Source organism: Varanus komodoensis, unplaced genomic scaffold (genome assembly GCF_004798865.1).
Source record: "Varanus komodoensis strain SLA01 unplaced genomic scaffold, ASM479886v1 scaffold16, whole genome shotgun sequence".
Lineage (NCBI taxonomy): Eukaryota > Metazoa > Chordata > Lepidosauria > Squamata > Varanidae > Varanus > Varanus komodoensis.
The window spans coordinates 7,522,028-7,549,828 of record NW_025335468.1 but is presented as its reverse complement, the minus strand read 5'-3'; the positions used below and the strand labels follow the sequence as shown (position 1 = coordinate 7,549,828).

General features: G+C 39.0%; 1 protein-coding gene across 4 annotated transcripts in view; it reads left to right on the top strand.

The window, feature by feature from the left end:
* The window catches only part of MOB2 (MOB kinase activator 2), a 136,654-nt gene that overhangs the window by 88,908 nt on the left and 19,945 nt on the right, over positions 1 to 27,801 (top strand). For 3 of the 4 annotated variants that reach the window (XM_044425900.1, XM_044425901.1, XM_044425898.1), the window contains exon 2: positions 26,601 to 26,761. In XM_044425900.1, the coding sequence (XP_044281835.1) occupies positions 26,601 to 26,761 (161 nt within the window). Of the gene's footprint in view, positions 1 to 870; positions 1,856 to 26,600; positions 26,762 to 27,801 lie in introns of those variants that run through there. The other variant, XM_044425899.1, reaches the window with a different exon arrangement.

Genomic DNA, 27,801 nt, shown 5'->3' with positions numbered 1-27,801 from the left:
AAAGCGCTGATCATTTTAGTATTTCCTAGTAAATACACTTGGTGTTGAATGAGTCATTATTGTTGATGGGAAGATATTTAAACAAAGCTCTTGCTGTATGGCACAGTACTGCCTTTAAGCAGTGTTGAAACCCTTCCTTCATGTTTTCATGAAATGTTTTATCTGAATTTCTATATCGCTTAGCTTTGTGGTAACATCCATGCCATTGAAACTAAACGGTAGTACTCATACTTTTATGGCTTTATCTCTCTGTATTTTAACACTGATTTTCCTGAGAAAGTTCACTTATGAACCCAGTTAACACATGGTGGCAAATTAATTAACCCATGATTTATTGTACACATGCACACACTTCACATTTGCTTTTAACCAACAACCTAAGATTGGCTTGTTGAATGGGATACATATGTGAACCCAGAGCTCTTGTTGTTTAGGGGTTAAACTGAGCAGCAGTTACTCTGAAACTCTTTAAAAAAACAAAACAATAAAAGCATATAACTTCCTTAAAATAACACAGAAAATGGAGAAAAGAAAAGAAAATACATATTCTAGTAGTAAAACATATGTCAAGTGCTAATACAAATGATGTCACAGTATTTGAAGAGGATATGCAATATCTGGTTTGTGCTGATTTAGGCAAATTACTGTATTACCCCTTGCATATTCCAATTAGTTAAATGTTTATATGAAACCACTGTTACACACATTTTTATGGTTTGCAAAAGGGTGAAGAACATGGAACTTGGCATGTCGTGCTTGAATAGTGCTACTTCTGGAGGAACATATTCTGTGTGTGAGGTGGGCATGATTCTAAGAGGCAAAGTATTTTTCTAGTTCTTTTGCAAGTAAGTTCAGCTTAGTTAATCATTTCAATATCTGATTGGGCTTCTTAGTCATGAAGGATGTTTCCCTAAAGGGTAAATGACTGAGTGGGGGAAAAAGTTGTATGAGAGAATATGTGCCCGTAAATTGGTCTTGATGAAGGAGAATATTTGCAATTGGTGTTGTCTGAAACTCTTGCCATGAACTTTATGACAGACTTACTGCTTTCACCACCAAAGTTATTGCTTTCACCAAAGTTATGACAAAGTTGCTTTCACCAACCTCTTAATCATCTTGGTTATTTTCCAGAGTACTTGACTTGGTGAACTTAACTAATACTTAACTAATGCTGCAACCTTAGTTGAATTCATGTCTTGATTGGTGATATGCATCTGTACAAAGCAAAGCTATGTCAGACATGGGCTCTGTTCTTTAATGCTCCACAGATCACCAATGGAGGGGAGGGTTAATTGTTCAGAGAAAAGAAAAACTCTCTCCTCTCTTCCGTTCATGTAATATCTCTATAATGCTGTACTGCAAACAGGGTGCTTGAAAGAAGCTTGCTTATCCCTCACACTACTTCTCTTGTCCTGTTGCACAGCCGGCGCCAGACTGAAAAGGCCAATTCAAATGCTTCCTTATTGGCATTGGCTCCTCAGGCTTGGCTTTTACTTGGGATTTGTAGAAAGGAGCAGCTGTTTGTCTTTTCCAGCCGAGGTTTTTTTGTATGTGTATTTCCTTTGCAACACTCTCATTGGCTGAAGAAAGGACGAAGGGAGGGTTAGAGTGAAGTAAGCTATGTAAACTCGGTGAATGTGGTTGGACTAGTTTTTTGAGGAGGGAAGAAGGGAGATCTGGTAAAGCTACTCGAGTCTGTACTGGCACTTCCCAACTTTCCCCCCCTTTCCCCCTGTTTCTCTAACATGGTTGGGGATCATTGTAATCTCAGTGGCGAAAGAGCTGTACTTTCTCAAACTCCCAAATCTGGATTAAGCTGCAAAATGGTTCTACAGGCGGTTGGCAAAGTATTAAGGTAACAATTTCTAAAAATATTTCTTGATATGAGTGTCAGAAGAGGAAGCATTCTTAATATGGAACATGTTTGGCTATTAATTCACTTGGGGTGCGATTAATAGGGATCAACTGCAAAAGTAGCATCCATGTTAAGGGGATTAGGATTTCTGTCTTGTTTTCTTGACGAAATAAGAGTGCAAGATCACACTGATATATTTAGGAGGACTTCAGAAAATACAGTGTCAGCTTCAGTAAAGGACTTGATTTCATTTGGCAAGTTCCTTGCCTTTCTGTTCCTTTAACATTCAGAATCAAATGAGCAATGAAGAATATCCTTCATTCACACCTGTGCTTGAACACCTTTGTTGTAAATGTTACTGGATCTAAACTGGGGGTGGGGTGGGGGAATGACTTCTGCAGCATTCATACTTGTGACGGTTTATGGTACAATGACTTAAGTAAGACTTCAATTTCATGCACACTTTGTAGTAAGCCTCACCGAATACAGCATGTGTCTTATTTTTGAGTGAAGGTGCACAGGATCATAGTCATCTGTCTCACAGATGTTGCATTAGTTTATTTTTGTTCATAAATCACAGAGTTTTAATCAGACTGTTGGTTTAGAGCTTGTGTATGTAAGAATTTTGATTCAGCAAAAAGATGAAGATTATATCATGTGTTAAAAGTACCATATAATGAATCATATGAAAGAATAGCTTCATATGGAACTGTAGGGTGAGGACAGTTTTCTAACTGGAAAATGTACTATTGTGGCTGTAGAGAAACTTTGCCAGGATTATAAAATGGAAAATACCTGTCAGCAGGAGTTCTTATTTAACTCAAATGCTAACACTCACTAAATTGTTAAAATTTTATCCAGTGAGAGTTCATTCTAGCACAGCTTGCTTTTGACAAGTTTTGGAGCACTTTGTCAACTAAAACATAATCCACTTCTTTGTTTCATGTGGTTTGTGTGTGCTGAGGTATCAGTCCATGCTAAAAGTGAATTTTAAGGTTTAGATCAGATTTCTTAAAAGGCTTGTAGGTTTGCTGTTTGTTTTTAAAGACCATTGAACTCCTTGTATTTAGATTTGGTTTAGTTGTTTAAATGTTATAGCATAGTAATACTAGTTTCTTTTCCCTTTCTTCATTTCCATCTTTGTTTAATACCTTTAAGGGGAAGTTAAGACCTATAGAGAAATTTAATGAGACCAACCATAAAAAGTTTGTTCAAATATGTGTAGTGCCTATATAGGTTGTGAGTAAAACTGTGAGTTGAGAAGCCAAATGTGCACATTTTTGTATCATGGGGAATGTTAAATGTTTCCCTAAACTTGCTTCTCATTCTCATTCATTGCCCCTCCTCGTCTGCCTATAATGTCCTGTCTATGGGAATAGTACGTCACGGACATATGGACATACCGTGGGGACTGAGCCTGCTTTTCCCAAAATACAACATTCCAAGGAGGACATTTCAGATTCTGAATCTTAACTGGAAGAAGTGGGGTGAGATTGCTTAGCTGAAATGTCAAGGTTAACAAGCTGCGAAATAAGCCAGGTGGCTGGCACCAGTGCTCCTCTGGCTTGGGCAGAGACTCAGTGGAACAGGGAGGGTCAGTGGGGGAGGGATGTGAGTTTCTCAGCCCCATGTTCTGCCAAATGTCAACAAGTGGATGGGTTAATTAATGCCTGCTAATTCTGCTTTCTGGCCCATAAGCAGCACAGGCTCCCTTGAAAGTGAAGCTAACTCCATTTGTTGAGGAATTTGTTGAGGAGGGGAATTTAGTTTGGAATCAGCTCCTGGTATGGGCAAAAACTGACTCCACAAGTAGAGGGTCCTTAACTTGATAGATGTCTCTTGCTTACAACCTTTATATTTTTTTATATCACTGAGCCAGTCCTGGTTGGCTAGGTATGTAGTTAGAAGGCTCCGGTCATGATCTTCTGGGAAGGAAAAAGGGAGAGAGATTGGGAGAGAAAGATACCAGCTCACAAAGGATATATTCTTTACAAGCATTTATTTATAATGACCTCATTGCTACTGGTATTAAGTTGACCAACCTTGACTCTGTAAGCAGGATCTATGACTCTGACTGGTGAAAAAAATTGTAAACTAGCCAATTAGCAATGCCTATATAGGTTGTGAGTAAAACACTAATGATATGGTATGTGAGTGTGATCGCCTCACTGAGAGTTAAATATAATGACAGCTTTTGGGGGTGGAGTTGTGGCTTGCCTGGCAGCATGGGCTGCCAACTTTTGCTGAATCAAACTGTAGTTAACAAACAAGGAAAAAGTGATGTCACCATGCAGTTATTTTATCATTCTTGCCTGTTGGTCTCCTCTAAATTGTGGGTCTGTGCTACACATTCACTTAAATAACCTTGAACAAGTCACTTGTAGGATATTACAGAGTGAAGATGTCTTTGCCCCCTCCATTTCTTTTAATGAAAACACCCAAGAATGAACGTATTTACTTTGGGGGCACATAAGAGTATGATAACTTAGAGAAGGGACAGAGACTTCAGGTATGTGCACTACAAAAGAAAGCAAGAACGTATTTCTGTTTGATATTCTTTTCAATGCTCTTGTGGTATTGTAAGTGCAGCTTCCTTATATAAGATTCTCATATTTCATTGAAAAAGTTATCAAACCATGCTTCTAGCACTTACTATGCATGCAAACAAGTGGGCAGTGCTTGGAGAAATCTCAGAAGCCAGTGCAAGTTTTTGAGTAAGATTTCCAGTAGTGAGTAGCAGACCTTCAGTGCCTTGTGATAGTTTTGTTAGCTCTCCCCATGGTTAGAAGGAGCAGAATAAATTCTGCAGGACAAAAATATCATATAAATATGCTTACTTGATAAGATTATAATTTCTTTAGTACAGTATTTGGCTAAGCTTTCTTATTTTTCTTTAGCCCTGGGCAAGGGGCATGATGAAATCAAAGAAATGTTGAAGGGCAGCGGTGGGGGGGTGGTTCTTTAGTTTTCTTGGATTTTCAAAGAAGCAGTGGAACTAATTAAAAATCCACATTTAAAATGAATTACTCTTTATGTATTCAGGTACTCATTGAAGGTGCCAATAAGAAAGGAAACGGCCAATTAAATCTTACAGCATCTCTTTGCAATACCCTGTTCTGCATGTACTTGTTTTCAGTCAGCAGGACTGATGATGCAAGAGTTTAATAGCTCTATTAGAGCAAGGGGCTATGATGAAAAGGGTGAATAGAAGAGGAACAGCAAGGAACAAGTGAGCATAGACTGCTCAAGGAAGGTAAATAAATGAAAGATTAGATAAGCAAGATGGCAATGTGTGTACTGGGTGATAAAGGCTGTGCCAGGAAAGCTGAAAATTAGCAACTGTTGAATGCCTTTTGTAAAGATTAGGGAAGATGCTTGTGGTAATTTCCAGGTGTCTACTTTTTTGTCCTTTCAATTTTCCTAGCTTTAAGGAAGGCAGCCGGATGACTCTAGACCACAGCCTAAAATTAGTGGAACAGTAGCCCATTCATTGTGCCATAACTGAAATGAACTGCCCTTGCTATAGTGTTTGCTGAAAGGATTAGGGACTAGACACACCTGGCTTTCCCTTTGGAATGCCTTCAACTTTATGAGGAAGCATATGTAAACAATCTCCATTTTCATAGTTAGCACCTGTGCCCTTCCTAACATCTTTTCAGTTTAGCCACCACTGAGATGGTATTCTTCTTTGCTTTTTCCTTCCCACACTGCCTGTGTGTGTGTGTTGTGGTTAGCTCCCCCCTGCTTTTTCTTTAATTACCTTGCCATTTCTAGCAAAATACTGAAAAAGGTAGTCTGATCTGAGCTCACTGAGTATTGATTGGGCTGAGGGTGCACTGCTTTCAACATGAAAGACTTTTGTTTACTATGTCTGGACAGGCCAGATTTTGCACATTCTTCACTTGAAATAAGTTATACTAAGAAAGTTAACATCATATATATTCAGTTAGGAAGCTAGTTCGAGGACTTAACTTGGTTAAGCACTGGAGTTATAGAAAAGTTGACTAAGGCTTATGAATACGTACTATTAAATTAGTCCTGGAAATGCAAAAAGAAACTGTTTAAAGCCCCACCTGTGGAACCTCTGTTGAACCTAGATATTCACAGTGACATTTCTGAGTATATCTGTATCTGAGAACAAATGACTTTTTTTTTTTAAAGGACACACAGTTTCTGTTCCCTTTATAATACTCTGGTGCAATTAGATTTGATATTGGAGACTGTAAAACTGCCTTATCAAGGAAAGCTTCCAACTCTGCCACTCCACCTACGCAACTAGTTTTGCCGTAGCATAATGATATATAAGGAATCTGGTTTTGGGGTGGGAATCTGCCGTTTTCCTTGGCTTGACTCCCCAGACTTTGGCCTACTTTCCCTGTGTTCACCTTGCATGGAATGTTCACATGGATGTCTGTCCAGAAGAGAGTCTGTGAGCTTGGTTTGTTTGCATGTTGTTCGTGTGCCTGTTGTAAATGGCAAAATTCTGATTCTGATGTGACTTGCAGAATTGAGTACTTTGCGTATGTTGCATAAAGAAGCTGCCAGCATTTCCAAGGCATTCTTGGGCTTGATCTCAGCTCAGCTCGCTTCTTGCCCAAGCTCAAGCACAGGAGAGAAGTCCAGTATAAAAAAGCCAGATTGTACCCTTACATAAGTGCATAAGATTGTATAAGTGACCAATCAGATCATCATACACTATTAACCTCATACTACAAGTCACTTAGCAGTACTTCAACAGCATAAGCAAAGTGGAAGCATTGGATATAATAATACAATAAAATATAATGTTATTTGTACATTAAAACTGGTTCCTAATAGAGCTTTGTTGATGTTTTATCTCTGATGGACCCAATTCAGTTTTTTGTAAGCTAGGCAAAAGCATTCCTTAATCACAGTTTGACCTACTATTTAAATATTGCTAGAAGACAGATCACCTAGCAACATGTTTAGATAGTGTTTAAAATGGACTGGAGACTAGTGGACAAAAGGTAATTTGGGAGTGGTCTGGACTATTTTGGCTTTGCTGTGTTCTTTTCTCCAGCTTTCCAGCTAGAATAGTTTAGTAGGGAAAATTATTTTCTGCAGTTAGAGTTTACTCTCTCCACCCGGAAACCTGATTGCCTCTTAATAGAAATATGTCAAGCAGTACTTGCCTCATTAGGTCTTGGTGAAAAGTTGGCAGGAAGGCAACATTTAGTGAAGCTTGTCTGGCAAAAAAATTAAGCTAAGTTTACCTCAGATTACAGTGGCATATGAGAAAGACTATGTGTATTATCTTCACTTAAGGTAAAACTCAGTTTCAGAGTGACTTCTGTGCCATGAAAAGGAGAAAGAGTTGTACTGAAGTATCAGTTGATGGCCTTAGGAAATTCTTTCTCACTATCTTCATGCTGGGCCAGTTCTCATGATCACCATGGGTAAAACAAGCCATGGTACATGCTGAGTTCCGTTTCCTTAATCGCCTGCCTTGGTGCCTCTTGTCCTGTCATCTGAACCTGGGTAACATGGCTTAGTGGAAGAGGAACAACACTGAAATGACCCAGGAAGAAAAGTCCATGTGTGCCAACACACCATTCAATGACAATTAATTTTCATAAAAATTAATCTAGTTTGGGCAACTAGATTAATACTGCAGCACCATATGTTGTTGTTTTTGTTGTTATTGTTAATGTGCCATCAAGTTCTCAACTTATGGCAACCCTATGAATGAAAGCCCTCCAAAATGGCATATCTATGACGTCCCTGCTTAGGTACTTTAGATTCAAGGCTGTGGCTTCATTGTGGCATTGATCCATCTTTTATTTGCTCTTCCTTTTCTTCTGCCTTAAACTTTCCCTAGCATGATTGCCTTCCCCAGTCAGTCTTGCCTTCTCATGATGTCCAAAGTCTGACAGCCTCAGTTTTGTCATTTTTGCTTCTACGGAAAACTTTGGCTTGATTTCATCTAACATCCACTGGTTTGTTTTTCTGTCAGTTTAGGGTCTTTGCAAAGCTCTCCTCCAGCAGCATGTTTCAAATACATCAATTTTCTTCCAGTCAACTTTCTTCACTATCTAGCTTTCACACTCATACTTAGTAATCAGGAATACAATGGTGTGAATGTTCTTGGCCTTCATCTCCAGTGAAACATCCTTACATTTGATTATATTTTCTAGTTTCTTCATTGCTGCCCTTCCTCACTTTGAATTGATGACCAGGTTAAGGTATACAATATCTGCAGTGCCGTATTGTTGTTAGGTACCAGCAGGCCATCTCCGAGGTATGGCAACCCTATGAATGCAGGTCCTTCAATTTTCCTGTCCATGACAGCCCCATTCAGCTCTTCCAAGTTCAAGGCTGTGACTTCCTTTATGGATTCAGTCTGTCTCATAGAAGGCAGTGCCATATACCTGAGAGTAAATCCATTAAAGTCAACTGGACATACTTCTCAGTAGACATGTTGTATTAATATATAAGACATGTACTGAGCAACACAATAATTCTAACTAAAGATGTGCCAGTGTTTATTGAATCTTATTAAGGATTGCAGGCAACCACTTTCTGATGAATGAGATAAACGAGCAAAATAATTAATAATGTATAACTAGGTCAGGCTCTGAATGTATTCAGCAGCATTGTTCATGAGTCAGCAGACCTTAACTAAAATTTAATAAAACTTTGAATTTAAAGTTAAAATATTAAGTTTAATATAATTTAATAAATGAAACACCTCTATGAATAATATAGAATGGTGCCTTTGTGCTAATGATGCTTCTTTAGCTTACACAATGTAGCTAGCACTTCCTAATGCAAGGAGAAAAGCAGAGATTTGAAGCTGAAATTTTGTAGTGCAGCAGCAAGAAACGTATGTGCAGTTGTTTTTACCAGAAACAATTTTCTGCTTTTTCCTTTCCATTAGCAAGCACAAGTGTTGCTTTATGCTAGCACAGTGTTATTAGTGCTAGTGCTGCAACCCTGTTGGATATTACGTAGGGCGTTCCTTAGAAACAAGTTATTATGATAATATTCCTTAATGTAATTGATGTCAAGTTAAGGAAATAACTTTAACTGCCCAACTCAGAATCTTATTCTCCACTGAAAGAAATTTCCTGTCAAGGTAAAGTGTGGTCAGAAGCTGTAAAAAATTCCTTTGCTTGAACTTCATCAGTTCTGACACTTTGCTTTATATAAGCATGTCAAACTTCTGCTAATGTACCCAGGTCTTTCTTTTGATTGATAGCATCATAATGGTGACTTCATTTTCATTGTGTGTGTTTTTAAATATATATTAAAATGACTAATGCAGTAAAAATGCTTCATCTGCCTTTCTGCTGCTCTGATGTGAATTAAAGGATATTGGAGTCAATGTGGCAGTTACAAAATAGTGAAGATAGAATATTCTAAAGTATATTTGCTGTACATGAGTACAAACTTGTCTGAAGCACTTTTTGATCGTCTAAAAATTGTGTGTGTCTCTCTCTCCCCTCTCCCTGCCCATTTATATGAATGACATGGTGCACCATCACTTATCGTTGCTCCAGCTCCACTGGTTCTGTTGCTCCCATGAACATCAAGAGCTAGTGCCTCCAAAAGCAACCCCAGAAACTATTCAGGAGTCCTCAGACTTTTTCACCAGGGGGCCAGTTGAATGGTGCCGGTGGGGCGCGCGGACTGGCGAGGGAGCGGGGGCGGCACGTGCGCTGAGGCGGGGGAGGGGTGCAAGGCAAGGTGCAGGTGGGTGCGCGCATGCCGCGAGGCGAGGCGAGGCGGGGGCTGGCACGTGTTGCGAGGCGGGCGCATGAGGCAGCAGTTTGCTCGCTTGGAGATCTGTTTTCTCCGAGCGAGCAAACCGCTGCCTCCTGCGCGCAGGGCGAGGTAGGTGGCGGCAGGCGTGTGTGTGTGTGTGTGTGGCGGGTCCAAATGGGCATGGCAGGCCGGATCCGGCCCCCGGGCTATAGTTTGAGGACCCATTGGAAACACTCATTTACTAATTTCGACATGTCACTTGACCTCCTTTCTGTGAGTTCTACTGACTCACCGTGACCTGTTCTGGAAAGTTTCACTCCTTTGTCTGGATTTCTGAGGAACCACTAGCTTTCTGTTGCACTTGTGGGGAGTCTTGTTAGTGAATGGGCAGTGTAAGGTATTGACCACGGACTGAAATTTTTATTTCAGTCTCTAAATTTCAGGTTAGCTTAATTTTTGAAAACAGCATTGATAAACTATTTTGAGTGCTGTATTATTTAGTAGCTCTGCCTGAGGAAAGTTTTTCCTGATGCTTCCTGATTAAAGCACCATTCTATCCAAACTATAATCCAAATATCAAGTTTTATTTAAAAGGAATATTACTAATAACCCCTTTTCAATCCTATTAAAATGCAATCTGATCCCTAAGATTAGACTTAATAAGAGTTCCTGTGTGTGTTTTCATCTTGTCACAGACCAGAAGAACATTTTCCTTGTGAAAGTCCCACATTATGGATCAGAATGCACCTTTAACAGGATTAAGAAGAGGACATTGGTTAATAGTAATTAAACTATCAGACTTTCAATTAGCATTATTTAAGCTAACTTCTAAAAATTAGTGCAAGGTAGTTGTTAGAACACCTGATTTTAAATGGTTAATCTAAGGGGACCTTGGATTTGGAAGAACAGTGTTTTCTCATACAGTCGTCCAGAAAGCTTGACCAAAGTTGCTTTGTGGAAAAAGGTGACTGTATTAAAATAATAGCAATGTTTAAGTTTTGAAAGTTTTTTTTAAAGATACTGGTCTGCTTCTATTTACTGACTTAGTTGGTGGATATGGTAAGCATCATTAATACCTTATTCATGGAGAAGTTTCTTGAATGAAGGGAAGTGGGGAGTTCATCACCCTAGTCTTTGTAATCTAACCAGCACTAGATGCATAAGGAAATACAAGCCTGCTTGTACACACTTGGGGACAATTTGCACATATAGCAATGTGTGCTGTTCACATTACCTTTCGAACTAATTCCATAGTAACGTTGAAATTTTATTTGGAGGGCTGCATTAGAAACAGATGCAGAAAGAGGGTGAAAAGTGAGCAATAGTCTATATTTTGCTATATTATCAACATATTTGGAAGCTGAGTGAGCGAAGCTCTCTGTTTTCCTCAGTATGTTGTATGTGTGTAAATACTTGTGATCATTCCAGCAGTGTTTTTAAAACTTCTGTAGCTTGCCCAGAAGCAAAACATATTTTGTGTGTGTGTGTCAGAAGTAGATAAGCATACTTTAGCTTCTGTTTGCCAACATAGAATTAAATCTAATGGTACAATGTTGTCCACTTAGCCAACCACCAAGCTGAAAATCAGCTCAAAGTATAAGAGTTCTGCAGTCATAATCTTTTTATTCTTATTCAGGAGCTGATTTAATTTTGACACAGTGTTAACAGTGTTTGACACAGTGTTTGACACAGTGTATCTGTTAACAAGATATTATTATGAGTATTATATGTCACTTACTATAGTAACTCTTCATATCTTAACTATTGTGTGCTCCAGTCTGAGGATGTGCATAAAGGTCACCAGTACAGAATCCTATATTTTCAAGGAATAACTATGCAGTGAGATGAGATGCCATGAAAATGTCTGATTTCTACTCCACTCCCACAAAACAGAAACCAAATCTCTTCAGCTCAGAGCACTTTTCATGCCAGTATGGCTTTTCTGGCAGGACCAGGCAAGTTTGAACTAAAGACAGGCCTGTTGTTGTTCCTCCCCTCCAGGGAACTTAAAACAGAAATAAGAAGACTGATTGATCTTGGCTGACATGTTGTGCCGTGTAAAAAATATTTATCCTTCAGAAAAGGGCTCAGCTGCTTGGAATGACTATTCCATGACTGTTCTATGAACTCAAAATAAGAGTTGGTGATAGGTGAACATCAGCATCTTTGCTCTTCAGCACAGAATTATTTTTTAATGTTCATTCTGTATAGATTTCTGAAATGTAAGAGTGTTTTCAAACTATGAATGTAAATACACTTTTACATTTGTGCCTCTTGCTACCCCTCTGCTTTTTGAGAATTATTGATTGCAGCTGACTTGTCCTTGGTGTTTGTGCATTCATTACGGTATACCTTCCTTAGACTACCAAAGGACCAAACATTATGCTTTTAGACAGGGAATTTGTTCCTGTGCTGCTAAAATGTTCCTATAAAATTTTTAAGAAGAAAATAGAGAACCAGTGTGGTGTAGTGGTTAAGAGTGCAGGACTGGGACTCAGAAGATCTGGGTTCTAGTCCCCACTAGTCCCCACTCAACCATGGCACTTGCAGGGTGACTTGAGGCCAGTCACAGACTCTCAGCCCAATTCACAGGGTTGTTGTTGGTGTGCAGAAGATTGAGAGGAGAATTAGGTAAGCTGTCTTGAGTTCCCTGGAGCGAAAAGGGTGGAATAAAAATAGTAAATACATACATACATACACACACACACATACATACATACATACTAGAGTTATTTTACCAAAGTAATTTCACAATGGTATCTCATTGAAGATATTTGCATTTGAAAATGCAATCTTGTTGCAGTCCAGTATCATGATAGCATGTGGGTAAATTTTGTAGTATGTAAAGTTAGCCCATATGGAACAGCCTAGGACTTAGGCTTTATGAAGATAGATAAGCCCTCTCTGTTATACATTGTAATGCACTGAAATATGCTGAAGAAGGCATAAAGTTTTGCTGTTGTTTGCCCGTTCACTTGTCAAATAACTGGTTAGGCCTTTGGGCTCACTAACTCTCTTACCAGCATTTCCTTTGAACTCTGTCTACTTAAGGCCAGTAACTTCTGCCTGCTACCACATTTTAAACTGGATAATTGAAGCAGCGTTGCGAACTGTACTCCTTGTGAAGTGTTACTGCATCAAAATGCAAGAACTATTTCAGTGTAGTCTGCAGCATTGGAGTAGTTACCAAATGAAAGATTCCATATTTATAGTCTTTGTGCAGAACATGAAGCTAGTTTTTCCTCCAATTCAGATCAGTTTCATAGTTCAACTGGGATGTTCATCACCCATACAGTAAGCTCCTTTCATACTCAGAAGGAAATAGAGGGCATTAATTATAACTTTTAAAAGAGGGCATTTAATGTCTGAAATTGATATTCTTTCATGCTCCAGGTTTGAGAGATTCAACAGTTAGAAACTTGGTTGGGTAGATATGCAGCAAGTGGTGACGAGGTGGTGACCTGCCTATCAAGCATGAAGATGATGAATACCCCAAGTTGTGTAGATAGGCTGAGAGTGTCAGAGAGCAGCTGATGGTTGTGAGATATATAGATGTCAATGACTTTGGGAATTGCAAGTGTAAGAGTCTAGAAACAAATTCAAGTTGCTAGGTAAAATATTTGAATTCAAAATATCCAAAGCAGCATGATCAAAATCGTTACCTATTCCATGTGCAAGCCTGACTAACAAGGGTCTTAATGCATCATTACATTTATGGTGTTAGGAGGAAAGCTTGAGCTTTATTAGGCACTGGAGAATGCTTTTGGACAAGCTGTGCTTGTAAAGAAATGAGAGAGACTGGCTCCACTTAATGCGATGGACCCAGATGATCAGTGCAAAAGGTGGAAGATAAGGAGATGGCAGTCTTATGGCACTGCTGATGCTGGAGAATAAAGAACACAACACATGTGTCACAGTGTGGACCACATTTCTGTGTGTACAAATGTGAATGCTTTAGAGCTCCCCATAATCACAAACTTTCATGGGATGCTTCAGGATGTAAACATTTGGATGTTTCTGTATCATCATAAATTTGTATCTCTTGACTTGCATGTGGAAAGCTTATCTCTGCAATCATTGCGGAGACTTTGTAAACCAACATCTGTGTTTTTTAAATCAGAAGTTCTGGCATGTTAGCAAATTGACGGCCTTGAATTTTCTATTTATATGCCTTCATTTTGTATAAGTTTTTTTTTTTTTTTTTTACCACAAAGAGGTCACGTGGAACAAAGTAATAGTTACACTTTTGTGATGGAAACTGTATGCCTGCTCAGTGCTGAAGATCTTAATGGGAAATGCCTAAATATGGAGACTTAAAATCACTTGCACATAATTTTGTTCCATTTAAACTGAATTTGTATGAATGTGGTAGATGTCAAGCCATTTCCTTTCAGATTTCTCTGCTTTTAAACTTTATCTGTTAATGCACTAGAAGGCTGGATCAGAATATGTAGCGAATAAAGTAGTAATATGGACTTAAAGGTTTTGAATAATGTTTTGAATGCTTCCCTGGATGTAAAGAACCCCTGACCTTCCTGTAAGTAAAAATCCGTGCCAGGGAAAGAACTGGATTATACCCTGATGCTAGTTTTCGCCTTGCACAGAAGTTTTTGTATGGACAAGTGTTCCAAGTGGCATTTCCTAACTACAGTCTGAAGTAGTGTGCTTCATTTTGCCATTTCATTATGTTGCGTGGGAGACTAGGCCTGAATACTTTTTCATAAAAACCATTAGAATTTCATTGTGGAGTCTGGTAAAACAGGATCATTTGAGCCAGTTAAAGCAGATGTATCCTGCATTTCTATTATCCTTTTTCCTTTGTTTTTACAGGAATGCAATTTTCTGCTAGTCATCCTGCCTTCCCTTATACGCCCACTCTGTTGGCATTTGCTTATAGTAGTCCATCTCAGTAGAATTAGACTTCAAATTTTGAAATTTTTGTTTCAAGCCTTTAGACTCAAATATCAGGCACTTTTATTGAAAAGAGACCTTGGCCAGGAGAGGTGAACTTTGCCACTAGAATACGGTATAGTGCACTTTGCCACTGGAATATACCTGGAATAATAGTTGGACTTGCAACAAGCCCAATTTTGTCTTCATAACTGATAGTTAAGAGCCTTTCTTCACAAGAATGCTCAGCTGAGAGGGCAGTATTATAAAATGATGTTATGACACTTTTCATCCTTAGCATGCTTGCCATGCTTGGGCACTGTCTGCTTGCAGTCCAGCAGCATCCGGAGCCAAGGCAGAGATTGCCTTTTAAGGCAAAGAACTGCTGTGAGAATATAAAAGCAAAACTTTTCCCGGGTGTGCAGGGAACTTTCTTCCTTCCTTTTCCTAAATAAACTACTAGCAACTGTTTAAAAACAGAACAAAACATGAAAAATCTTGGTGGCTGTTGTAGCCAGGTTTTTTCTTGTTAAAGAAACATTAAACTACCTCCTTTTGACTGTCAGTTCAGTTCTGCCTGCAGTGATCTCATGGCTGGAGTAGATAAGCTGGAAAATGAGGTTCTTGGTATTATTTTGCTATTTTACTGTGGAACAGAAAAAAAGAGGAGGAAGCTGTCTAATTCTTGTCTATACTGGAAACAAACAGCAAATTGAAGACTTTACAAATAATGGAAGTTGCAAGGGTAGATAAAAATAATGTATTTTCTACTATTGCCTTACTAAATTAGAATCATTCAAATTGCAGAGAATTTTTGAGGAGTCTTATTTATATTAATGGATGAAGATACGACTGACCAGGTTTATGTTTTTTTTTTCTGCCTGACTTCTGCTTTCTGAACAGTTTAAACATTTGGGTAGCTTTAGCTAGAAAGGCAAAGTAGGAAAAAAGAGTTCTATAAATTGTAGTACAAAAACAAGCAACCAGCTATAAGCGTATTTACCAAAACCTTTGTATTCTGCTTAGTATGGTTGTCTATTTTGATTATAAAACTGTTCAAATTACTTAGAGCAAAGCACAACTTAAAAAGGAATGCAATTTGCCCTTAATAGAAACATTTTAAAGCAATAGATCTTTTCTCTAAAAATATAATTTGAATTGCTTTAACACAGAAGTAGGAAGCTTGGTGCTTTCCAGATATTTTGGGTTACAGCTCCCATAATCCTCACAATTTGCAACATCCGCTGGGGTTTATAGGAGTTATAATCCAAATCATCTGGCAAGGACTAGGTTGCCTACCTGTGCTCTCAACATCTTCATCTAAAGAACAGTTGCTTGGAGTCCCCAGGATATTGCATGAAATGTGTTTGACTGTTAGCTGAAAGTATAAATGCTGTAAGGAAAATGGTGGCACTGATGGTTCTGTAGAAAGGGGGAGAAACCTTTCACCAAACTTAAGAAAATGAGGGGCTCTGCATGTTTGGTGGAAAAGTGCGGAGGGGAGAGTGCTGGAAGCTAAAGAAGAGAACCAAGGCTAATGAAGTTAAAGAAAAGACTATAGAAAGAGCAAGCAGTTGAATAGTAACCCGTGGGATAAGACAAGCTGTAGAAAATTGCACATGTATGCTAGATATGGATTGTACTGTGTACATTATTAGAAGAAAGAGGTCAGGTTGGCTGGGGAGGCAGAGCCTGCTTGCTCTGGAGCTAAAGCAACGAAGAGTTGAGTGGTAGGTTTGCTGAAGTTTCAACACTGGTATGAAACAACTGGCCTCTTTTGCACTATGGGTCTCTTAATTGCCGGTTATTCAACACTTAAAATTAGCTATCAGTTTATTGCTAAATAGTCAGCAGTGCTTGTTACCTGATCTTATTTACTTTTAACATTCCTTTATGCACATGGGGGAATTTCATGCTTTCATGCTTGCAGTTGTTTCCAGGACAGATTACTTTTACTCTGCGTTGTTCTCCTGTGGCCTTTCTACTTCAAGACCCTGTGGGCATCCTTGATCTGCCACTTTGTATTCTTGACCTTGCACTCTGCTGGGTAAAGTTTGCTTGTGCACAGTGTTGGCACATCTTTCCCTCCCAGCCTCAGATACATAAGAGATAGTTTGCATTAGGGCGTCTTTAAAATGTAGTCTAAAGTCACCTTCTTAAGTTATCCTTCTAATTTCCAGCATATCCTTGGCTGGAACTGTGCATTGAGTATCTTAGCCACAAGCATCCCAGAAAATGATAGGAAGAACAAATTCTTGGCACTGCCAGATGTACACATTTCTAAAAGATATGGTAAGAGTAGATGGTCTCCTGCCTAAAGCTTTGAAAAGAGTTTTGCTGTCATCTCGTTTACAGAAAATAAAGCTTTTCATAATAGGGGAAATAATAGCCTGCCATAGGAGCTGTCATTCCTCGATAAAGTAGGTGACAAAAAGCTTCTCCCATAGTAATGGGGCTTTTAGGTAGGGTTCAGGAATCAAAAGCAGGAGGATAATCTCATGGTTTGGTCAAGAAAAGAAGCAAAGCAAAACTTACCATTGAAACATCCCAAGCTGTTGCTTGTGACTGAGAAAGGGTGGGTTCACATGTCATGCTGACCCACACTGCCAGTAAGCCACAGTAGGTAGTTTGGACAAGGAAATGTATGTATGAAATCTGTATATTTCCCTGGCTAAATTACTCTTTGCAGCCCTGCCTAAATGTGTTGTTAGTTTTGAAAAAGCTGTGAGCAAAAAAGTATGGGTGCTGTTTTGCACAGTAAGAGGTGACCAACCAGTGACAGCCATTCAGTGTACCACTTGGAATCACAGTGGGCCCTCAAACCATGGAAGGATCAGTCTCCTGGGTTTAGATGACACAACCGCCCATGTAGGAATTAACAACCCTTGGAACTGTCCATGAGTTCTCAGGTTGGCTTGTTGTGGGGAAGTAGTCTGAGTTCAGATGATGCAACAGTCCCCCATGGCTAGTTACCCATGATGACTTGTGTCATGTGACTCCTTGTGTCATGGAGTTGCTGGTTTATTTCTTTACGCTGTCAAGTAGTCTGTATTAATTTGTGCTGGCAACTTTTATAGGCTTCAGTGAAACAGTTTCTTAGAGAATTTTATTTGCCATGCAGCAAAGGCACCAGAGTTGAACATGTAAACAGAAATTTTAGTGGAGTATTTCCATGGAACTGCTTCACTTGATACAGAATGTAGTGTGTCAAAGGTTGACAAGACCTTCAACAGTGTGCTAGTCTGATAAAATCTTAATTCCTCGGACCATTATAAGCCCTTCATTTAATGTGGCCAATTTTGCAATCCCCCACCATGTGCCTTGTGCAACATTACTTTGTTTCTAGTTGCATATTTCTCAATTGAAGTTGCGGAACAAGGACCAAAGTAAAAACAGTCAGATGCTGGATCAAGAGATTTAACTTGAACTGAACTACTCTAAAGAAAGCTTGATACATTCTGTTGTTCTTTTTCATATGGGGTGAGAGATAAATATTAGATATTCCTAAATTTAGAGCTTTCAGTTAAGAATTTGCACAAATTCTCTTCACAGAAGGAGCTTATAAAGGTAGAAGACTTTCTCATGCTCTTGTGTATTCCTGTCTGCTTCTTACTGAACTTAATGTATCAAGACGAACAAAGAAATTATACTGTTAGATACTTTTCCCCTTAAAAAGGGAAGTCTTTGTGGCTATCGGATTAGTAATATCTTGTAAGGATACTTTATGCTTGTAAGAATGCCTCATTTAGGGCGCAAATGTATGCATGCTTAGATAGAAGTACCATTCCATTTCCTGGAATCCTCTGGGAGTTGTAGGACTTATTTCTGTCTAAACGTTCATAGGTTTGCACTGTTAAGGTTTAATGCTCTAGGTGGGTGCCTAGTCTCTTTTCTGCTGTGACAATGTTTTTATGATACATTCATCCTACTTACGAGGAGGATGAGGAAAACATTTGAGATATTTATGAAGCACTATGAACATGTTGGGCTACATCTTACCCTTCATAAAAGCAGCCGTTAAAACAGATTAATGACAATTTAAATTAGTAGTAGTAATAGTAGTAGTAGTAGTTGTTGTTAATAATAATAATAATAATAATAATATTATTATAACATTTCTATGCCGCCCCTTGCCAAAGCTTCGGGGCGGCTTACAACACAATAAAATACATTGAAATACAATAGAACATAATAAATTACCAATAAATACAAAAATACAAAAAATACACTGAGATACAAACATAATAATATAAAATTAAAATTAACAGTATAAAATAAGTAAATAAAGAATATAGGAGGAGAAAAGAGAAGGAAGAAGAAGCTGCTCTGGCCAGACCATATATTTTAACAATTAAAATGATGTTTAAATAAAAAGGTCTTTACCTGGCGCCGAAAATCCAGTAATGACAGTGCCAGGCGGACCTCTTTGGGGAGTGAATTCCATAGGTTGGGCGCCACCGCAGAGAAAGCCCTCCTCTGAGTACTTACTCTCCTAATTTCTTTCATGGAGGGTTCCCGGAGAAGGGACTCTCCCACAGATCTCAAGGGGCGGTCGGGCATATACGGACGTAAGCGCTCGTTCAGGTAGCCAGGACCCAAGCTGTTTAGCGCTTTATAGGTCATAACCAACACCTTGAATTGGGCCCGGGCTTCAGTGGGCAGCCAGTGAAGCTGACGGAGGACTGGAGTCATGTGAGCATAACGCCCCGTCCCCGTCAGCAGCCTGGCAGCTCTATTTTGCACCAATTGAAGTGTTCGGACCGTCTTCAGGGGAAGCCCCACGTAAAGCGCGTTACAGAAGTCTAGGCGGGAAGTCACCAGCGCGTGTGTCACCGTCGCCAGGCAGTCGTACTCCAGGTAGGGGCGCAGCTGATTAATCAGCCGAAGCTGAAGGAAGGCGCTCCTCACCACCGCTGTCACCTGAGCTTCCAAAGAAATAGTTACAATCTATTTAATATAAAATGATGGGGCATTGTTTGCCTGGTGCCTAAAGGATAGCAGTATTGGTGTCATACCAATATCTTTTGGGAGCGCATTCTACAAATGGGGCGGGGGGACACACTGCCAAAATAAGTGTTCCCTACAGAAAAGACCTTGCTACCCTGCTAGATTTTGTGTGCAAATTGACATGTAGAAGCCATATTTCTTGTCATTACCCTCTTCAGTTAATTTCCGCTATGGTAATTAAAATTTCTTGATGGTTTCATGCTTGTTTCAATACTAAAATATGTAAATAAGTTGTGTCTTACCCAAATCTCTTCTACTGTGAGCCCAATTTGGGGTTTTTTCCCCCCAGTAATGATGATTTCAGAACCACTCTAAAATTCCAGTACTATATTTTAATGGTCTTTGCATTTTTATACTGTATCATTATTTTTTCTAAACTTCACAGCCTCACAAAGTTTGCAACCAATTTTTTTCCAAACTCTCACAACTTCCAAATCTCACAACCTCAGGGGCCAGGGTCTAAAATATATGCATTGTCCTCTATGCATATATTTAGTGTGCATAGCTGAAACTTCATCAGCTAACTACACCTGTCCCCTTAGCCAAAGAGACAAGCTCCTTTTTACCTCTTGCCTCTTAAGTAGCAGAAAAACTCTAGCCTGAAACCCTGGAAAGCCACTGCTGCCAGTCAACAATACCAGGCTGGATGGATCACTACTGTGACTCATTATAAAGCAGCTTTCTATATTCTGTGCATCATTATCCCAGTTCTTTTAAAAAGCATGTTAACGTAAGAGACCTGTAGAAACCAGCCCTTAGAGGCTCAGAGTTGAACTTCATGGCTTTGAGATATTTTCCAGCGATGTGCTAACAATTATGGTGCCTGATTGACGAGGTGTTCCTACTTGTGTTTTAAGAAATGAAATCAAATATATAGCTACACTGTTTTGCTGAGCCTGAGGTTTGTGGCATGCCAGAATCTACTGTGTAGTTCATTACTGTTTACTTTTACAGCCATTTACTGATCATTACTTTTGCCTAAGACTAGTTAGTTTGGTAGAATAGTTTATGGATATGCAGCATCTCTAGTACCATATTCCTCCTCCTTGGTGCTTTCTTTAGGCATTGCATTTATCTGAAAGCACACAGTTTAAGCTACATTTCTTTTACCCCCTTTCTTTTCTTCTAAACAGGCCTGTAGCTTAGGGGAAATTGGCCCTGCTCTCTGATTTCTCAATCTTGGCAGGTTTGGTTTGTTGCTTCTTTTTATCACAAAAGTAGAAGAGTGGTAGAAAGCGCTAGAGAATATGGTATTGAAAATAATAAATTTAGCAATGTAGATGTGATTTTTTTTCTGCAAGAAATTGCCCATTAAAATATAAAATCTTATAATTAGAAGAGAACATAATCTTCAAAAAAAGAGGCAGGGTGGAGAGAGGGACAGTAAGCTTGGCATAGAGTTTTAGTCTGATTTTCTCAGATGAGTTTCCATGGAAACTTGTTAGCATACTTGGTACTTGAACTCCAGTTTGATATTTACATGCATTCCAAAGGGTGACAGATTTGCTAAACCAAAGTTGCAAGATAAGAGACACTTTGGAACTATGGCATGTCAAAGGAGGGCATACATTATGTTTTATTTGCAGCAGTGAATCTCTGAAACAAAGAACTTCTCTGAAGAGAATAAAGGACATCTGGCAACCCTAGACTTGATAGTAAATGGGAACAGAACCCATTGTTGTGTCTCTTGATTTTAACAAGGTTGTGATTTATGTGGCCAGACTTGTGAAACTCCTGTTAACCTTCTCAGATAGGTCAGCTTCTCTGTTCTGTATACCAGTCACTTGGCAAAAGGTGAACCAAATTATATTCAATAGGATTAGTTGTTCTTTAAATTTAAAATATTTTAATAACCTTTATTTCAGCTATGATGAAACAGTTGACCTGTTGTACAATTCATTCTAATACACTTGATTCAGGTGAAGTATTTGTACTGGAGTTGGATAGTGCTTAAATTTCTGGTGCTTTGTTTAGGCATTGATACACATTGAAAAAACCTTGACATTAGAAGTATTTAGGTATAATCTTGTGGCTATTCATTAAAGTTATATACTGGCACACTGTGGGTGTGCAAGAGTTTGAATGGGTCTACTTATGCGTTTAATGATGTTTCTAATGAGGTGTGTATTATACCATTGGCATGCTTCATTCATGGAATTTTATGGGGGCTGGGAAAGACAGTGTTGCTTTGCTTTTGTGTTCATTGCTGCTTCTCCAGTTGTTTCTCTCACCAGAGAAGAAAATTATTTAAGGAGGGAAAGATGAAAGCAAAAGATACATTGTATTTTAACTGGAAATACTAGGAACCCTCTGTCTGGGAGCACACAATATATTTCTAGGTCTTCCATATTGATCAACAAAGGAAGCTTCACATTTGATGCTTTCTGCTTGGATATGTGAAGGGAAAGAAATAGGGGTTCCATTTCAAATACATGGAAATGGGAGATAAATCTTTCCTGTGTTATTTCTCTTTATTATAAGGGAAATGCATTATGCATTATACAAGTTAATTTATACATTTGTGAGCCTTTCATAACTGATAACATATTGTTATACTAGTGCATGATTATCTTTTGCACCTTGATATCTCTGTTTATCTATCTGTGTCTATGTACAGAATATCAAGTCCTAAGTTTCCATTTGTATTAGGTGTTTTCCGACTGCGGTTCATACAATTTAATTTCAAAAAGCATTGTGTGACTTTTCAATGCACACCGTAGTAGTGGGGGAAGAACTGATGTTGGGAGGTTTTGGAGAGGCCATTTGAGTCTCACAGAAGGAATTACAAGTGCTTGAAAATCACTTTTAGAGCTGTTTGGGAGTGCTAGATGGAAGAATTTTGGACATGAGAATTATGAATTCTGATTCACACCTTTCAAATGTGGAATGGAACATTTTTGTCCTCTAGGTTTTGCACTTCCTGTACCTTCAGATATGGTTGTTGGCTCAAATGTATCAAAATACATTTTAAAAATCATGTTGTGAAAGAAAATATATATTAAATATTATTTAAAGTTGGATTTTTGCAAACAACTAAATCACAGATTGACATAGAAACAGGATGGGCCCAATTTAGGACTCAGTGTTTGCAGAAATTATTCACTACTGAAATTAGATCAAATTGCCTACCCTTAATCTGAGCTAAGACTTGTTAGATAGTTAAGGAGAGAGTCAATAAGAAGCTTTTGTGGGGGAATTTTCTCTTAGTGGCAGCTACTGCCCTTTTAAACATTAAAGCACCACAGCTTGTCATAGCAGGTGTAAGCCTGGCAAGATTGAATTGATGGGGTGCTTGACAAGTCACCACAACAACCCACACTCACCAACTTCACATTCAATGACAAGATAAAGTACATTCCTTCCTAGGCTTGAAAAATGGCAGCAGCCACACCAACAAAAACCCATGGTGGCTTCTCATTACATGCAAATCACGCTGCTCTCTCTCCTGCTCTCTCTCCTGTCCAGTCTCACATAACAAGAGAGTTGAAATTGCAAACTTCCCTTGAAGTTAGGGGCAGGTTGCAGTGTGGTTGGTAACTTGTCAGACAGAGTGCTTGGCGATAGGCTTGTAGGAGCTTGCAGTGGCACTCTTGGAGGCTGTATTCACACTGGGACTAATAGAAAGCACTTTGATATGAATTGTACATGATACTAGAACTGCTTATAGAGAGAAGCCCTGGACTGGCACTGATGGTCCTTTTCAGCTGAGTATAAGCTGTTATGAGTGTGTGGAAAGCTACTTAGAAGCACTAAACCTTAGGAAGTGTTAACTTTTCTCCTAGTGACCTCAGTATTCTCTCCCCATTTTTTTGGCATTCTCTTCCACCCTCCCCTCCCCTTTTTTCCTCTGTAGGATGATTTGTGCCTGTGACATTTGCATCAACTGTGGTTTGGTGTGTTTTTTTTTTCAAGTAACCTTTGCTTAAAGAACCGCCTGAAGAATTGGTTTGCAGTCATGTTTTCACTGGCTAACATAACTGAGGTTTATTTCCTTGGAGATTGCGAAGAGATGTGATCTGACTTTGAGCAACAAAGAAAAACTTGCATTCCTCAAGCTGGATGTTAACTGACATTTAAGCTTCATGAAGTAGGCTTTTCATTTGCCTTTCTAACTCATTTGTCGAAGCTGGTATGCTTCTAGTAGAAGCATTTCAAATTAGTCAGCAACTAGTTGAAGGAATATTTTGTGATGCAGAAACATATATCAGTGTTAGAGGGCAATTAGTAATTGTTGTGGATTCCCTGGTCTCTTTGCTCAGCACTTTTGCTGGTAGAAACAAACTTATTTGTAGTACCAAAACTCAGCAGAATTGCAAAGTAGTTATAGTGCTTCAAAGTGCTATACAACCACTGAATTCAATATTTCGGGAGTCTGGAAAATGTGATCGCACTGCTGCTCTGCAAAATTTTGTGATTTAGAAAGCTTTTCTTCCTAAGAATTGAGAAATAAGATAATTGGAATTAGTTCATTCTGTACTTTCTTCCAGGGTGCTTGTCTTGTATCACAGGAGAAATGCACTTTGTCGGCAGAGGGGGAGCACTACTGAGCGGTTGACAGGGAGAAAACGGATAGCTCAGTGGAAGTCTATAGCATGCATTCATAGGAAAAACACTTCCTTTGCTTCCTTGCATATCTGCCTGTTTGGGTGGGTAGTTGCTTACTTCATGACTGCTTTTTGGCTTCTTGACAGGCTGTCCTTTGATCCCTTAATCCTCTTCACTTCCTTCCATGGATGGTTGATCTTACCTAATGGGGCACAGCCCATAATTTCTCCATTTCTTCTTTGAAGTGGCAGCAGTTTGCCAGCACAAATAAACACATAAAAAATAAAACAAAGTATTACATGATTACAGTTTTCTATTTTTGGCATTTGTTTTCTACAGTGAGCAGCAGACTAGTACCATTAATTTGTAATTTCATATTTCTATCTTATATGAGAATGGTGATCTGAAAAGAATAATAGAAGTGGAAGGGGTCCCAAATGTTATACAGTGCAGTAAGTACATCATTGTCTTCAGCCTGAAGACACTGTAATATCATGCTCCTTGCTTTGTTTTTTCAAGCAATTTCACTTTTGGCAACCTTGCATTTAGACTGATTCATCCAAAAGCCTGAGCATAGTAAGGGGCCAGATGAGGGTCAGTAAATTGACTCAGTCCAAGCTGGACTGTTAAGTGCCTGTCTGTCTGTCAACTGTTCAGGTGAGTTATATTCAACCTGTTACAGAGAGGGTTGTGTTCACCCTAAAGGATCAGGTTCCTAGTGTAGGGGTGCTCCTGGATCCAGCACCTTTTACCTGCTTACGCTGATATGCCATCTGCATCATTACCTGGGAACAGCTAGCCTAGCTACTGTTCCCATGCTCCAGTCTTGCCTGGATTACTGCTGTGCATTATACATGGGACTTGCCTTTGAAAATGGTCCAGAAATTTTAGCTGGTCCAAAACAGGGCAGTAAGACTGTTAATGGAGACTGGCTTAATGGAGATATGATCATTATTAGGCCAGTACTGCACATGTCCATGTCCAGGCCCAATTCAAAATCCTAAATAGCTTGGGACTAGGTTACCTGAAGGATAATTTCCTCACACATATATACCTGCCTGGACCCTAAGATTGTCCTCGTTAGCCCTTCTACAGGAACTGCTGCCCAAAGAAGCAAGGTAGATGGCCACTAAGAAGAGAACCTTTCCTTTTGTGGCATGTCACTTGTGCAAGGAGTTTCCCAGAGAGGGTCTTTCTGACACTAGGAGAGGACCTTCCCTGTTTTAGCCTGCCAGTTTCTCTTTTAAATCTGTTGCTGTATTTTTATCTCTGCACTGCTGTTAGGTTTTGCTTTTAGTTCATAAAAGCATACTGGCAATAGCATACTGGCATTTTAAACGTTTACTGTATAACATGTTTGTTATTTTATAGTTTCAGTTGTGAGCTGCCCAGGGAGTTTCAGCTATTGGGCAGTATAGAAATACAATCAATCAGTGTTTTTGTCTATTCTGTTCCACTTCTATATATTTTGCCTAGTCAGGTACAGGGAAGTTAAAGGCTTGCTATACAGAATGTGACCAGTTTGTCAGTAGACTATTAGGGGCTTACATATTTGGACTTTTCTTTGTTAAGAGGCAAACTCACAGCGGTACAACTAACTTGACGCACAGTGCATAGTTTCAACTTGATTTATCAGTTGGATCACTTTGAGAAACAGATTTAAACATTAATAGAGCAACGCAACTGTACATGATTTTTCATATTCCTTTAGCTGTACAATATCAGGTGTTTGAATAATGAAATGGGGACCAAAAGAAGAGCACAAGACATGGCCTCTGTCTTGATGGAGACAGCCTGAGAATCTTGTATAAGCTGCCTTGAACTCTCTGGAAAGGCAGGCTATAAATGAGAAGCCTGACATTTATTAGGTGGAAATGTACTTCATAATATGCAAATAATGCAAAAATAATGTAATAACATCCAGTAGACTATGCAGGGTGACTTAGCTTTGTGCATTTATCCTCACCACCCCCACTCCCAAATTGACCTTACTAACTGCATTTTTAATAGATCAGTCTTGGAGATGTGTGTTAAAATGTAATATAGAATGTAGAAACAGATACAAAATCATTAGGATGGGGTTTTTGATGTCCCTGGAGATCATCATCCTTTATTGCAGCTTTCACAACAACGTGTTCCTCTTATGACTGACATTGATAAGCCCTGGGCATTCTCTGTAATGGTCCAGAATACTGCCTTGGTGATTCTTGGTGATTAAATATTTCAGGCTGTAATCTTCTAAAGTGGACATCCATGGTTTAGAGAAGGTAGCATTAATCGATCATCTGGCAGAAGAGGGCTTAAACAAAACAGCTTCATGCATGCACTGTTTTCATGATCTGTTTGTCAGGAAGACAGCAGAGATGCAAAATCATTTGCAGACCATGTGCAACTTGCCAGGAAGCATATACCTTTTGCTTGCTTAGGAGCCCTGCACAGGCCATGTTAACTGTAGGTCCATTTTGTTGATTAAAAATTGAATTATGTAACTTTAAATAAAATATTCCGTGTCCAGTGAGTTTAGGTAATCTGTATTTCAGATTGTAATTCATGGCATTGTTTCCTTTTTGTTTTGCAGGAAATCCAAGGGAAAACCAAATGGTAAAAAGCCTGTGCCAGAAGAAAAGAAACTCTATTTAGAGCCAGAATACACGAAGTCCAGGATTACTGACTTTGAATTCAAAGAGTTAGTCATGTTACCCCGGGAAATAGACCTTAATGAGTGGCTAGCTAGCAATAGTAAGTAATGTTATATTTTTAACAATTGAACACTTGTATATGCTAGTTTTCTTGCTGGTAGATTTTTTTAAATTAAAAAGAACTGGTAAGGGGCAAGTTACTGCATTCTGGTACTGTGTTCAGCAAGGCTAAAAATTCTTATTCCATTTTGTTGTTTACAAAACATGTTAGAGATCATTAGAAAGAACTTAATTTTTCTTTTTGAAAAGTTTTCTAAAAGTGGATCACTAAGCTTTGATTGTAACTTGGGCAGTTAAAACTGAAATACAACCTCAAATAATAGTTTACAGGAAACAGGGGGACACTTTGTTCAGTATAGGACAAGAAGTGCAATCTCTAACATCCATTCATGGACACCAGTATGACTGTGGACACTTCCCTTGGCATCCACTATGTTTCTTGCTCCTTCTGATTAATATTATTTTTTCAGATTAGAAAGCTAGCATTCTGTACTATGAATTTCTGCCCTCCAGTGCCATTGTTACTTGGGTTCAAAAGTGTGTTTTGGAGCTCAAACCCTATTTCTGCCTTATGTTTTTGACAAATATACTTATTTTAGTTTCACCAGATTGCCTTCTGTCATCATGAGATCCATTTCTGAATGAACAAATCTCTGTCCAGAGTGGTAAGAGGGCCCATGACATTCTCCTGGTTCTCAGTGTGCCCATTGGCCCGAAGGTTTTGAGACCTCTGTGCTTAGAGGTGTCCCAGGCACCGAATTCAGAGTGAAATATCTGTGTTCCTAAAAATGGAAAATTGTGCTTGCTTCTCCTGGCTATTCAGGCACATCTTCATCTGCATGGCCTTCTAGCCACCCGCTGAGAAGCGTGTTTCTGAAGCCAGTCTGCTCTGATGCTCTGAATGGTGCATATGGCTCAGGGCTGCTTATGATGACACACGTGCCTGCTAGCATTGTTGAATTGTTTGTAAAGAACTTGTCAGCAAGAAGTAGCTTGGAAAGAAACATTTATAATGTAGGAGAGATATTGGCAGATGTTATTTTACTGGATCTGCTTTCCATGAGAGCAAGAAGGTCCTGC